We start from the raw sequence: 14,658 nt of genomic DNA on the forward strand, positions 1-14,658 counted from the left end.
TACTTGATTAAAACAGAACTTTTCAACTGTGATGTGTGTGTGAAGTGTTATATAATTAATGTAGAGTTGGGTTGCCACTCATGTTGTACATACCTGGTTGTCTCAGTTGCTTGCTTGAACAAACATTGGTTGGTCTTTTTAGCTTTGGATTCCTGCAGTCTAATTGCTTCTGCAGTAGGTGGTAGGTCCTGTGTAACAAAGACCTCTGGTGTAATCATATCATTTCACTTATTACCATTATATATTTTAAGATATTAAGGGATTGATTAGTCTAACCTCAGTATTCACATGTTTTAGCATGTTGGTTGCATGGTGCAGATGAAGAGTCCTGCATTGGTTCAGAGTGAGAGCCTCCCTAGTGACCTCAATGTTTTCCACTTCATTTTCAGCAGCCTAGTTGGAAACAATTTACTTTAATCAACCCGACAGACCATACATGCACTGAACAAGAAGACAAGTAGCTCACAGAACAGGCAACTCACAGAACACATAAAAACTCCACAATTAACAGAGTCCTGCTGCTTCCACTGTGGAGGACATGTCACAGTCCAACCTTGAAGGCCACCAGAATGTCTCAAGGCATTTCTACAAAAGAAAAAAGTGACAATATTTTTTTTATGATCATATTGTCACATGCTGCATGTTATATGACTCTTTTTTTTACCTGAGGAGGTCCATGTCAGGATCACTAATCGTGGTGTAAAGCATCAGGGAATCATAGATTCTGATTTGTTTGGCTTTGAAGTCAAACACCTACAAGGAAAATAAATCTGTCATAACTACATTCCAAAACATATGACAAAGTTTTAGCTCGCCTGACAAATAACTTAAAAGAAGTTAACTGTCTAAGTTGGATTTTGCCGTTTCTGCATAAATGAATGTAATAATATTAATAATATTAACTTGATTTATACAGCACCTATTGAAAACAGAGTTTACAAAGCTCACCCAAAGAATAAAATGATTCCACACATTCTCACATTTTGTCTGAGACCTATAGCACAACAATATCAGGTATTACAACACAGTCCATGTTAGGAGCAGATTTTCTAAACCGTCTTCTATTATGCAAAAAAATTGATTAAAAGGACCTACAGGGATGCGTTGGACAGCCTGGTCACTGACTGCTCCATGGTGTTCCCATTCTCGGTGCCACACAATAAAATCAAAGGTACCCAAAGCAACACACTGTAACAGAGAACATATGATACATATTTGTGTGAACCTTGATATGCATTAAAAATCATAAATGAATGAAATTTGAATCTGTTACCTTGTTTTCTTGGGCCAGCTGTGCTACACGTACATATCATTGGTGTAGTTTCAAAATTATGTACCTCTCTGATGTGTCTTCTTAAGTTTTTTGGTGCACTAACTATAGCTGGGCAATGCGGACAGGCAGAATGGCCGGGGTTTGAGTCCAACTTGTTTGTGCAGTCATCTGTGTCGGCTTTTTGTTTTAAATGCTTGGCTTCTCTGCAAAAACAAAAACAAGAGGTGGTTTTGTAACTTTGGGGTGTGGGTAGAGAGTTCAGCCATACAATGGAAACTGCAATCATTGACATTACTAGTAAATACACAACATTGATGACCAATGACCACTTGACACGCCAAATTCAGTGAAATGACAGTACAACTATTTTAAGGGAAATGATGCAATTTGATATTTTCACAACCTTTATCAGTAGGTAGTTATGACTCTAATGTGTAATCTGAAAATATGGAATACAATATTTCAGCAGTACATGCTGCCAACAGATACGGTTCAGTCTGTTACAGCCTTCAGAGTATGAATAGGACAGTAACATTTATTTAATTGTTTGATGTCTGTGTCCAAGTGCACTAGATATGAAATACAAAAATGACTGAGGTATTTTCATCAACAACAATAGGTTGGAGAAATATGAGTTGAATTAGTTTTTGTGGCAGTTGTTGTGGCAGCTTGCCACAAAAACTGCCACAACAACTAGTGGCACCTCTAGTTGCCAGTAGTTGTTGTGGCAGCTGCCACAAAAACATGGCAGCTGCCACAACAACTAGTGGCAACTAGAGGTGCCACAGGAAGTGCCTATACGAGGTGCTGGTGCCACGATTTGAGCTTGCTCCTACTGTAATTCCTCCTATGTCTGGCAACTGTCTTGCCTTCATCTTCCTACACATCCTTTCCTTACGAACAGCTACCATTAGACGCTCAAACACGTTGGTAAGACGGCTGTAAAAGTCCCTTCAAAGCCATTGAGAGAGCAGAGAAGATAAGGGGTTACTAATAAAATCACATTCTGCCACATTTCCTTTTTTACAGTTACCTATTATTAGACCTATATCCTATAAACTGTAAAGTACAAAGATGCTTGTAACGATCCCTGTTACCCCGTGAGTATCGGGCAGCACAAAGAGGGCAACACACGGTAGTTTGCAAGTACGCAATGAACTTTATTTCCGACAGGTAAGGTGCAGGTATTTCTAGGTTGTCGTTTCCTCGACTGTCAGCGGTTCCGGCTGCATCGCCTCTGCTACTGGTCTCTCCGGTCCTCCTCAGCCACTGCTTATATGGGAGGCACCTTTCCGCGGGTCAGGTCAGTCAAGGGGCTGGTCAGATCTGCGAAGTTCGGGATGAAGCGCCTGTAATAACAAGGCGTAACAACAAGAACAATGGGGCTAGACCAGGCACTGTTGGACTCTTCTATTACCCCCATCTCCAGCATTGCAGCCAATTCCCTCTGAACCACTTTTCTCTTGTGTTCAGGTAACCTGTAGGGTCGTAACCGCACCGCCACGCCCGGAGGAGTCTCAATCTGGTGCGTGATGAGGTTTGTGCGTCCTGGCAGGAGAGAGAACGCGTCAGAAAACTGATCTTGCAACTGGGCAATGTCTGTTCTCTGGGTCCCGGAGAGATGGTCTTCACAAAGGAGCGAGGCCGGATTGGTGGATTTTGGTACCTCAGGCCCCTCTCTCTCAGAAACCGCGGACACCAGAGAAACAGACTCCGCCTCTCACCATGCTTTTAGGAGGTTAAAGTGGTCGATCTGTGTAGCTCCGCAACGGCACTGCCTCCGGATATCGTGTTGCGTAATCCACCAGGACTAACACAAAGTGATATCCGAGTGCGCTCCGGTGAAATGGCCCGATGAGGTCCATGGCGATTCACTCGAATGGCACCTCCATTAATGGCAGAGGACGCAAAGGCGCCCTCGGAATGGCCGGGTGGTTTAAACCGGCACCTGTTCCCTGAGTCGCTTCTCCAGCAAATAATTCAAGACAGTGACAATAATAAAAAATGATGAACTCTTTATTTAGCAGCTTCTTTACAAATTACAGTAGCAAGCACAAATTAGTCATTAAGACGTTTCTTTCCATATCAAATTACATTTGTTTTGTATCTGTCTTTTGTGCAGCTCTCTATCCAGTGATCAACACAAAGATTTGACCTGCAAACGTTTGTTATCACATCAACCTAAAGCCGAAAAGACCCCAGCAGACCCAACAACGAAAAAAACACAGCTGAGAGTGTAATCCGTCCAGCTCCACTGGTTTCTGTGCTCCTGTCTCTTATCCGCTGCTGCTGGCCAGATGCTAGATGGCAGCGCTTCATGTTTCCAGCTGTGTCCCACACCAGCAGCTCAGCTTGAGCAGAGCAGCAGCTGGACGTGTACTTCACCCACAGCGGCTGAGATGAGCCAGATGTCCATTCAGAAACATTCAGAGGTGGGTCTCCGTTCTCTAATCTGGCCTTGTGGTGATGACGGTGGTGGTGGTGGCCTCCACTGGTTGCCTTGTCCCTGTGCGCCTGTTGCTGGTCCTGGCCGGGCTGGTCCTCTCCCAGGCTGTCGTCTGTGGGTGAGGGGCTGTGGAACAAAGTCAGGATGCCTTCGCCGCTCTGTAGCTGGAGGGCAGCGAGGCCGGAGCGCCCCCTGTCCGACACGACCAGAGATACGCTCCAGCTGGACTCGTTGCAAACGGAAGGACACGTGGACTGTACTTGTGCAGCAGAGCAGGACGGAGGGGACGTGTCAGGATCCTGCAAGAGAACGATCAAGGGATGTCAGACACAGAAAACTCCATAACCAGAGTTTAAGATTAATTCATGACCTTTATGGACAAAAAAAAGTACATCTTATTATTTTTCAGTTAATGCTCACCGGCGGGATCACAGTCAAGTAGGCCACGGCGTAGTTTGAGTCCGGAGAGTCCAGAGCACGCACAGTGAGTGTGAGGGTGACAGTCGCTCCTGCCTGAGCTGTGGCAGGAGTGAGGAGGTCCACCTGATCGCGGAAAGACCCTTGTTCTGCAACATGGAAGCTGAGGGACAGAAACTTAAACTTAAAGAACAAACGTTTTCCCGTAGTTTTCTTCAGAGGCCGAAAAGAGCATGAAATGTGGTTTTCTAATATCACATCCCTATGATCCTGCAAAGGGAGGTCATATAATACATTAAATCTTCTTGCTGTTCACTCAGTGGCAAAGCTTTTAATTTGCTCTACCTGTGAGGTCCTCTCTTATGAAGATATCCACAGTCGTCATCAGCAGTCAGACTGAAGAGTCGGGCCAGCCCGTGGTTCAGGATGTCAAAGGCCACCATTGTGCTGTGACCAGGCACCAGGCGAGGGACGGACAACACCTGAAGAGACAGCCACACGTAAACTATGACACATCATCACAACAAGAGCCAGTAGATTTCAGGTATACGCCAATGTGAAACTGAAACCAGAAAATCCATCAATACAAAATATCCGTCATATTTTGAGATATGGTGAGGTATTTCAAAATGGAGAACAAACCGCAGTTTTAGTGCTTCCTTGTTTTCCTTTTCTATGAAGCAGCAATTGTCGAGTTTTAACCACTTGGAGGCAGCAGAACAAGCTGTAAACACGTCACTGACAAACAGTTCTAAAGGAGGAAAAGTTCTCCACTATCTCCTGATGGAAATATCGAGCTGCTATTGAAAGTCTCCCTCCCTCCGCCTGCTACTCTGCAGGACAGGGGCTTGGATGAAAAAACTTCCCTCGTCTGTTGGTCCCAAGCCGACAGCCTTAGACAATAACTTTTCTGTAAACTACCTGTTGCATCTGGAAATGGCTGAACCAAAACAAAGAGCAAATAGACACAACCTATGTTTATCCATACCTGTATCTGAACGCGAGTGGGCTGAACCATCTCTGCAGAAACCCTCTCCAGCTTGTTTCCTCTGCTGTCTTGGCCTGTCAGCCGAACACAGAACGGGCCGATGGGAACAGAGTCCACCCGTCCCACCAGCTCCGCAACAGAGTAGGATGATGAAGACGAGGAGGAGGAGGAGTTCAGCTTCACCTGCTGGAGGCTTTCCCCGTCAGCGCCCAGCAGCGTCACGTGACTGAAAGACGCCTCCTCATCTGGAGCCAGGCCCGTCACAGCCAGCACCAGAAAGACAGGAACTCCTAAGAAATCACATTAAGCCCGAGGCAGTTTTTCCTAAATTGCCGACATATTTCTGCTTGTAAAACCTCTAATTATATTAGAAGAAGAACAAACTCTTACCTGCTACTGGACTACCTTCCACTCTGGCCAGACCTGGGTGTGTCTCGTTGGTTACCGTGGCAAAGTAATACAGGAAATCTACACTGCTGTCACCTGGGGGTGCAGATCAAAAATACAAATACTTTTCTCAGCACAAGGACAATTAAATAAGAGTGAATGCACCGTTAATCAAATGCTCGAGGATTTTCTCAATGTCTGACATGTTTTCGTTTACCTATCACATGGAACGTGAGGTGTCCGTCACTCTTGGCTCGGAGGGTCCACTTGCCCGGCTCTATGGGAGACAGCAGGCCGATGCGGTACAGACCCTCGAAGCGCTCCAACTCTGCCAGAGGGCCTCGCTGGTTTAACAGAGACTGGCTTTGGTCTAACAAGGAGAGCAAAATTAACACGTGGTATTGTTTTTTTTAATTATCAAATGCAAAGAAGAGTAGTGGTATTGTAGGGCCAGAATAAAAAGAAAGGGCTTGCAGTTTACAGCTTTGCCGTGCAGTTACCTGACGGGCTGGTGAGGACGCACTCGGTCAGGATGCCAGTGACGTGCAGTGTGACATTTTTCACTGAGCTGTCAACTCTGAAGGAATGGGAGGACATCAACTCTTCGTCACTTTCCACATGGAGGAGGGTCACCTGGGGAGGGAGGAGAACAAAAAGGGCTTGTGAATCTGAACAGTAGGAGAAAAGCAACAACTGGGGATCCCGATGAACAAGCAAAAAAAAACGAACACGACAAATAATCTCAAATATTTCAAATATTTAAAAAAATGGATCACATGACAATTTGTATGTGAAAGGGGAATTTCACAGTGCTGAACATTATTCAGTAGACATACGTGAGCATGCATTGCCATGAAGTTGCAAGCATTGTCTACTTGCAGGAGGTCACAAGAGAAAAACAGAATCACTGAGTTGCCTTCTTTGTCTTTGGAAAACATTTGATTTGGTTCAGTAAAGGATGTTGCTGCCGTACCTTGTCGACGGCTGTGTTATCCTCCATGATGGCAGAGACACTGCGGATGTCAGAGTTGGTGGTGAATATCGTCAGTCCTCCTGATAGGGAGGACAGGGAAGAGTAGAGAGAGAAACGATCAGGGGACAAAAGTTCCCTTCTCCTCTTCCTCCTCCTCTTCCCCCCTCTGCTCTCCGATGTGTAGTTGGGGTCTTCAGTTAGGAGAAAAGTCACCTGTGGGAAAATCAGCCCATAACTTGACAGATGGTTGAGCAGAGAGAATATGTGAGGACTTTTCTCCTCACTATTGCAGTTTCTGTCCACAATAAATGAACAGTATAAGACACAAGAGAGATGTGCTCAATAAGTTAATGACAGGAACACGTTCATCCTGAAATGCGAAACACAGTATGTAATGCTTCACTAGTTTGAAGCAGTATGACCAGTAACTGCAAACTTAAGTTCTTCAATTTCTAAATCAGTTTTACTTTCATGAATTTGTTCGTACATTCAAATGTGTTTAATCAGATGTAGGATGCACAGCTGAGAATCAGAAAACGTCCCCATAAATTACAACTGTGTGCAACAGTGATGATAACAAAACTTGTATTGAGAGGAATTCTCTTTCAATTGAAGTCCTACCTTGCTCTGTTTCTCAAGTGCGAGGGCCTTTACCACGTCAAACAAGTGGGCGTCTTTAGGGGAGGCGTCGGTGAATACAAAGATCTCTGACAGTGGTGGACTGTGAGTGAGTGCCAGCTGAAAACACACAGCAAGATGGGTAATTAGCTACTTTACATGTGTTCACACACACTCATGCACACACCCGACCACAAAAGACACAGCATCTCAATTCACCTGAATGGCAGAGAGACACATCTCTGGTTCGTCTCCTCCTCCCAGCGCCATCAGGTTCTCCATGTGCTGCATGAAGTGGTTTGGGTCATCGGTCTCGTAGACCGGCCCGATCTCTGCAGAGCACGGGAGACAGAAATGTTAGATGGAAAGCAACATCTGATGTCTTTTTAAACGGAAATAAGAGAATATATTTCAGAATGTTAAACTTTTTTAATTGTTGAATCTTCTAATCTTGTAATTGCAAAACAAAAATTCTAGATTTCAATATTTTGGGAGATACACTTGTTCGCTATCTTTTGCCGAAAGTTAGATGAGATAATTAACATCACTGTCATGTTTTTGCAGTAAATATATAGCTACAGGCAGTAGCCACTTAGCTTAGCACAAAGGCTGAACGCAGAGAAACTAATTTCTTTATGAACCTGGATTTGTGAAAAGATTGTCATGTTAAAGCAGAATACAGGGCCCACTATTGTCTCAAGCATATACATATATTTTGTATAATAAAGATGTATCCTATAAGAGTACTGCACAGATTATATTTATACAACTATAAAAAAAAAGGTTTGATCAATGCTGCAGACGCAGAATAATTGTGTGTTTTGTCTTCCACACATTCTCCTCTGTCAAAACCTGGTGCCTACATTATCCACAATGCAACTTACTTTTCAGCTTCAACTTACTTTTTCACCCTTGTGTCACCACCACAAATGTTAGGGATAGTACAGGGATATATGTGTATACAATTCGGTTTAATGCTGAAAAAGAAATGGCAAGGCTAGACCTCTGGTGACCTATAGCTACATGTCACCCATGCTTTCTCTTCTCTGCCATGTATATTTCTCTCACATCGCTAACACTGGTCAGGTGATCTGTTTCCTCCAGGATCACAGGTGTAAGAGGGCGTGGCCTGGGGGGCAAAGGGAGGAGAATTGGTTGGGGTGGCGAGAAAAAACAATGTTTATCGAGGTATGTGGAGGGTTATGTTGGAGCCAGGCAGCCTTTAGTTGAGGGCGGTGGGGGGGAGAAGCATTTAGCTCATTTTTATGGTTGAACCTTGTTCATGGAGTAAACGAGGTAATCAGTGAGATGTGAGGAACATAACGACAGAGGACTGGAAATAAAGTCAAGGCCGTATTACCAATTACCAACACTAGATATAGTGAGTTTTATTCTTTGGCGTTATTTTTATTTTTACATATATTCCATTTTATTTTTTGGGACATTTGGGTTTGAGTATTCAGCCTCAGTAAGGAGTATTTTTTTTTGTTGGACGCATTTTTGGGACACTCAAAGTGGACATTACAATAATGTTCTTGTGAACTTGGGTGTGTGTTGTTTACTTAAAGAATTGAAGCGTACATTTAAGTTCCCTCAGTGCATCTCTTTGTAGTAGTCGGGGGAGCTTTAAAGGCACCATTTCTTTGAACCAGATCAGTAGCTCCTGCATCATACCTGTACTTAGGCTTAACATGTACAATGATTTGTTATGCTCTCACCTGGGTCATGGAAGGGCACAAGTAGAAAGGTGCCCGGCTGCCCTGGGCTGCCGGCTCGGCTCTGGATGATGGAGTGGGCCCGGTAGCGAGCGGCAGTGATCTCCTCAAACATGCTGCCTGTGGTGTCAATGACAAACACCAAGGCAGGGACCTGCTTCACGCTGAAGAGCCTGTCGAAGGACGTGTAGAAGCAGATAAAGAACTGCACTCAAAAGCTAAACTAAAGAAGAATGACCTGTGAACACTTGTCAAAAGCTACCTGAGGAAGGTTTTCGGGCCCACAGTGTCTCGGATGTCTCTCAGTACACTCAAGGTGGCCTCCATAGCTAATCTGGACGCCTCCATGTGGAGGTAATGGTGAGGGGAGAAGAGAGGTGAGGTGCTGTCCTTGTTGATGCCCCCTTTGGCTCCCATGTTGCGGCTGCGGTCCAGAATACCTCCATGACTACATTTGCCTGAAAAAGAAACGGTTTGATATTTTAAAGCTTTAGAGCGCATTCAAAAGGTAACATTTACACACTATTTGGCAGGACTGCAGGTATTGGTGGCTGAAGTTTCACCGACATACCGTGAGGTTTTGAAGGGAAAGTGCTGAAGTAGCCAGTGGTGAGCAGCTGGGTGTCTCGCTGTTTGTTTGTCATTCTTGGCAGGAGGTTATCTCGACAGGTGGCACTGAAGCACTCCATACAGGTGGGAGTTTCTTCTGTGGACAGACAGGACGAGGCGGTTAGTGTATTGTTAATTAAAGCCTGTTAAAGCGCCCAATCATTGCTGCACTAGTAAACCTTTTTTAAACACAAATACTTTGCTATTGTCTGTGTTTGGGCATTGGGCGCATGGGTTGGGTTTTGGGATTGAAGGCCGTATCTTTTGTATAAAGTTCAGTATGTGAGGTTTTGGTATGATATGACATGTAAGATGTACTGTACATACAACTGTATACAGTCATGATGGTAATCACAAATCTTGGATATACTTCAGATTAGTGCTGCAACTGACAATTATTTTCTCAACATTTTAATATAAGAAATGGTGAACATGACATTAACAAATCGTCACGTTTGAGCAGGATCCAGAGAATGTGTGCTTCAAAAAATGTCTTAAACTATTAATGAACAAAATAGATGCTGATCAATTTTCTGTTGATTGACTGATGGATTAATCAGTTTATTATTGCAGCTCAAACTCAGATTGTTGGGCTTTATTTTGAACTGTTGTGCAATACTCTATATAATACTTTATTGATTCTTTCTGCAGTGATGACAGTTATCTTAAACTGAAAGTTATGTATCTTGATTTATTTCGGAACATACTGTTTGGCTAATTTACACAAGATAACATTGTTACTTTACAGTTTAGGCTTCAAGTGTTTTTCCACTAGCTGTTTTAAGTGTTCTCCGGCCTCTGCCCATCACCTGATCATCCACCTGCCTGCACACCTGTTTTTCACCGTCATCATCCACAGTATGTATAACAGGTATAACCTTAGGCAGAGTTTCTGCTATTTAGTGGCCACAATCAAATCGTCATCACGATATTAATCCCACTACACAATCGGGTGTAATGTGCTGGTGTATTTACAGATGTGAAGAATTACCAGCAGCCACGGGGATGGCGGGCTCCTCTGGCTGCAGCAGGTGGAGGTAAATGGAGCGCTGGCCCATCTCAACCCAGTTACTGTGGCTGTAAAAGTCCTGGAATAACAGACATTTGAAAGTTAAAGCATTACTTAAGATTTTGTTAGCACATTTTGATTTAATTTACATGGCAACATTTCAACCGTTGGAATGAATCCATGCAAGCAGTGTGAAAGTAAATGATATTTTTAAATGGCTGGATAACCACAAGCTGAGTTCATCCAGGACTATTTTGATTATTTGATTGTCAAAGATCTGCTAATAAGATAACAAACAGTGAATGCATTTTAACTGAGTTTGCAGCTCCATCTATCGATTTCCATGGAAAGTTAGCTGAGGAGTTTTGCACAAATTCAACATAAAAACAGTTGTAACTTGTCAACACCTTCTGCTAACATTTCCGTGGGATGTAGCTTAATTGAACTTTCTAATTGAAGATTTTGTTATGAATCTTTTTCCATTCATTCTATAGTGTGAAACATGTCTTTAATTGGTTCATTTGAAGCCTTACGTTTGCACACGTAGCCCTACATTTCCCCATTAGTTAACTTGCCAGCTAGCTAACTCACCACATGGCACATTTCCCATTTTTTGACAAATTGACTGGATTTATTTGGCAAAAAAAATGTATGTTTCTATCTGTATATGACATGGTAAATACAGCCTGAGAAAACAACCCAGATTATTCCAAATTATTCCCAATATTTCCTTCAAATTCCTGTTAATTCCCATTGAAAGTGTCCACCAAGAATACTCATGGTGTTGGGTGTTAAACATCACAAACTACGTTACAAACTGTTTCCCTTCTGCATTTAAAAACACAATTGTATTTACGAGAGCCTATTGTTCTAAAATTGTAAAATGATAGGGTTAGGAAGTAATGCAGCTTTTATTATCACTGCGTAATATTCGGACAAGTTTTCAAGGTTCCTGTGCTTCCTATTTTGAGTAATGAGTTGTTTTATGGCCAGTTATTTCCCTTTGTGTTTCCACAAGAGGCCAACAACTGGAAGCATGGTATCGACTTCCACTGCGCTGCTCATCAATAGATCATCTGACTCTTTATTTTTTACAGTGCTGTATACCTGCAGGGAGTGAAATAGCTGGCCCAAGCTGTGCCGAGCACTTTGGTACTCTTTGGCTCGTACTGAGAGCAGAGTCTGATCCCAGAACTTCCGCAGCAGCTCGATGGCGCTGTCCACGCGCTCTGAATCAAAGTGGTACACCGGGTCGGACCTGGTGGAGTTCAAGAAGTCCATTGCCGCGTTGGACTTCACCACCTCTCCCACAGCTCTCCAGAAGCCACGACCCAGTCTGGTCTGGGATGAATACAGGCTGATTTGTGTTATCATTTTAATGAAATGTGCACAAAAAACACAATTTAAAACTGTTAAATTAATACAATAAAGCTCTCTTATAGTAAAGTAAATATCAGCTCACCTGTTCCTCTGCATTCCCCTGGTTTTTTTTGATGCCCCTCAGAGTCTCCATGGTGACATTGAGAATGGCCTGCTCCGTGATGTGCTGGTGTGTGTGCGAGTTCCAAGACAGCGTTAACACTCGGGACCAAAAGTTGGGGAGGAAGCCCATGCACGGTGAAGCCAGGAGGAGAAGATAAGCCAGAATAAACACCGGCTTTCCACTCCCGTCCCAGAATCTTCCTCTGTGCTGTGACATCATGTCCTGCAGATGCGGCGAGTCCGTCAGATCTACCTGCATGAAATAAAATAAATCAAAGGTGTCTGCCATCACCTTTAAAACAAAATACCCTGTATCCAATGTGATGCCACTGGACAGTGATGGAAGAAGGCAAAGGCCAACTTTTAAATTAGAATGCAATGCATAGCTTAGAATGAACCAATAATGTACGTCATCCAAGTCATGACCAAACAAATGGTTTTGATATGGCGACAGACAACTGCCATTTACACATACAGCCGAGCAGACGCAGAAAACAATGTGTCTCTGGACACCTGACAAAGTCCAATATTAAGTCTCATTTTAGCTCTATTTTAGTCTCCTCCGACTTCTCGCTCCTTACCTTTTAAATTCTCCATAATTATCACCAACTAGTTGCTGTCTTTGTACGCCGAATCAGTTTATAAGCTGCTGCTGAACAAAACACCAGAATAAACCGAACAGCAACTGTAACGTTGTGGAAGGCAAAACCTAAAGAATGAGCTAAAATGCTCTGTGAAGCTGAGAGGAACTGCAGGGTCGAGTGGTAATCATCTAAGGGTTCATCATGACGAACACCACCTGTCACATTATAGTCACTTGATTCGTCGTTCATACAACAATATTGACAAGGGCAGCTTTAATGAATAATTTTAGCTTATTGGTGAATGCTTTATTTAAAAAAATGTTAAGCAGTACTTGTTGCCTGTTGTGAAAAAGTTGTAACTCAATCATCAAGACATTTAGCCGAAGTGAACAACCATGACCAAATTAGTTCTCTAACGCGATGTGAATGGATGGATATGAAATGACCCGACCCCTATTGTTCGTGTCGTGTCGTGTTTTGTACTTATTTGATCATTTTGCGCCAGTCATCCATGTGTCCTCATGTCATCACCCACTCTTCCACTTCCCTCCACCAAGAAACACCTCCCCCCACACATTTCTCAGCATTGTCTGAATAGAGGCTACTATTGTTCTTTGTCATCTTTATTCACATACAATACTCTGGTTTTGTTCTCATAGTCTGTTCTTTCACAAGGCTGAGACCAAAACAAAGCACGAGGCCTATAAACAGCAGCTCCCTCTCTCTGCCAACCTGCAGCCAGCGAGCAAAAAGACTCCTCCTTTCACTCGTTCTCCAGGAGTGATGCATTATCGCATTATAATTTATTACTTTACTACTAAATAGTCAATGCACGACATTGATTATTTATTTATATATATATGATGTATATATAATTATACATTGATATTATTATCATATTGTTATTAATATATACTTGTTTTAAAGTACTGTTATCTGTTTGTTATTTACCATATGTATCTATTATTGAACTGTTTTGTTCTTGTTTATTTTATGTTTATTGTTATGCACCTTTCACAGAGTCAAATTCCTCATATGTTCAACGGAATTAAACATTTCTGATTCTGATTCTATTAAAACAAATATTTTAATATGTTTTAACATATGCTCATCTTTTTGCAAGACAGCATTTTATCTTGTACAACTTCCTCCTTTATGCAATAATGTATACAGGCACTTTTTTAATCCCTAACACCGAAGTACAAAATGTGTGCATGCTGTATAGAACATTTTTTAAATATGGTTTGCATATTAACAGGCAACGGAAAACTGTTGCTTCAAGTTGTAGATTTCTACACAAAACAAAATGCAGCTGTGCTCACCTCAGTTCATCATGGCAGACTATCTTATTTTTTTTTGTGATTTTGTTCAGACACCACAGCAGTCAGCAGAGACGTCACAGTCCCGTGTGTGCAGAGGAATACCGCACATCTACGTTCATATAGCAACGTAGACTTCCACCGCAACCTGTGAGCAGACCTGTGCAAAGTATCCGGTCTGTGTAGCAAAATTGAGTCTTCCCATTTGTCTGTCCTTGGGCTCTTATCTCTGGTCAGCTCCTGGGGAAGAAAAATAACAGGAGAAGCAATGTTTAGCTGGGATAAGAGACTGGTTGACGCTGAGTGTGCTCGGGTACGTTCCCTAGCGTTGGGGGGCACACCATGAGGCAGAAGACGTGTCGTCAGTCCCCTTCAGCCTTGCACCCCTCCTTACCCCCCATTATAGCACGCTGCATTGATTCACCACAATAGGGCCGCATACATTACTGGCCAGGGTGTTCCACTTGCGCTTTCCCCAACCCCCCCTTTGCCCTGTATCCATCACTCTCTCTTTTCCTCACAAAACCAAAAAACTGCAAACACTAGCACCCCTTCCAGTCTCCCTAGTTCCCCACACTTCTAATGACAATGCAAAGAAGGCCATCAGTTACTAGCCAACGCCATGGGAGAGTGCTGAACTTCAGTTTGTTGGATAGAATGTTGTAAAAAAAAAAGAAACCATGACATGTTTCATCTTGTTTTAGTTGAGTAGTGAATGAGAAACGGAGAGACAAGAAGAAAGTTTTGATGCAGTAAGAGTTGTGCTCATGGAATGTTTTGTCGCAACCCATTTGCAAACCACAAAAAGTTTTTGTGTTCATTCAGAAAGTGAAAGTAG

General features: G+C 43.0%; 1 protein-coding gene across 1 annotated transcript; it reads right to left on the reverse strand.

Moving 5' to 3' along the window:
* Positions 1-2,546: 2,546 nt before the first annotated feature.
* vwa7 (von Willebrand factor A domain containing 7) lies at positions 2,547-12,134 on the reverse strand (the record flags this gene model as incomplete). Its single annotated transcript, XM_079224898.1, has 17 exons — positions 2,547-2,821; positions 3,481-4,018; positions 4,140-4,299; positions 4,482-4,618; positions 5,125-5,414; positions 5,515-5,607; positions 5,729-5,881; positions 6,012-6,144; positions 6,485-6,697; positions 7,106-7,222; positions 7,322-7,434; positions 8,821-8,990; positions 9,080-9,275; positions 9,389-9,523; positions 10,418-10,514; positions 11,543-11,776; positions 11,898-12,134. 17 exons carry the CDS (start codon positions 12,132-12,134, stop codon positions 2,547-2,549), a joined length of 3,291 nt encoding a protein of 1,096 aa, XP_079081024.1.
* Positions 12,135-14,658: the final 2,524 nt, after the last annotated feature.

The sequence above is a fragment of the Taurulus bubalis genome (assembly GCF_910589615.1).
Source record: "Taurulus bubalis genome assembly, chromosome: 10".
Classification (NCBI taxonomy): Eukaryota; Metazoa; Chordata; class Actinopteri; order Perciformes; family Cottidae; genus Taurulus; species Taurulus bubalis.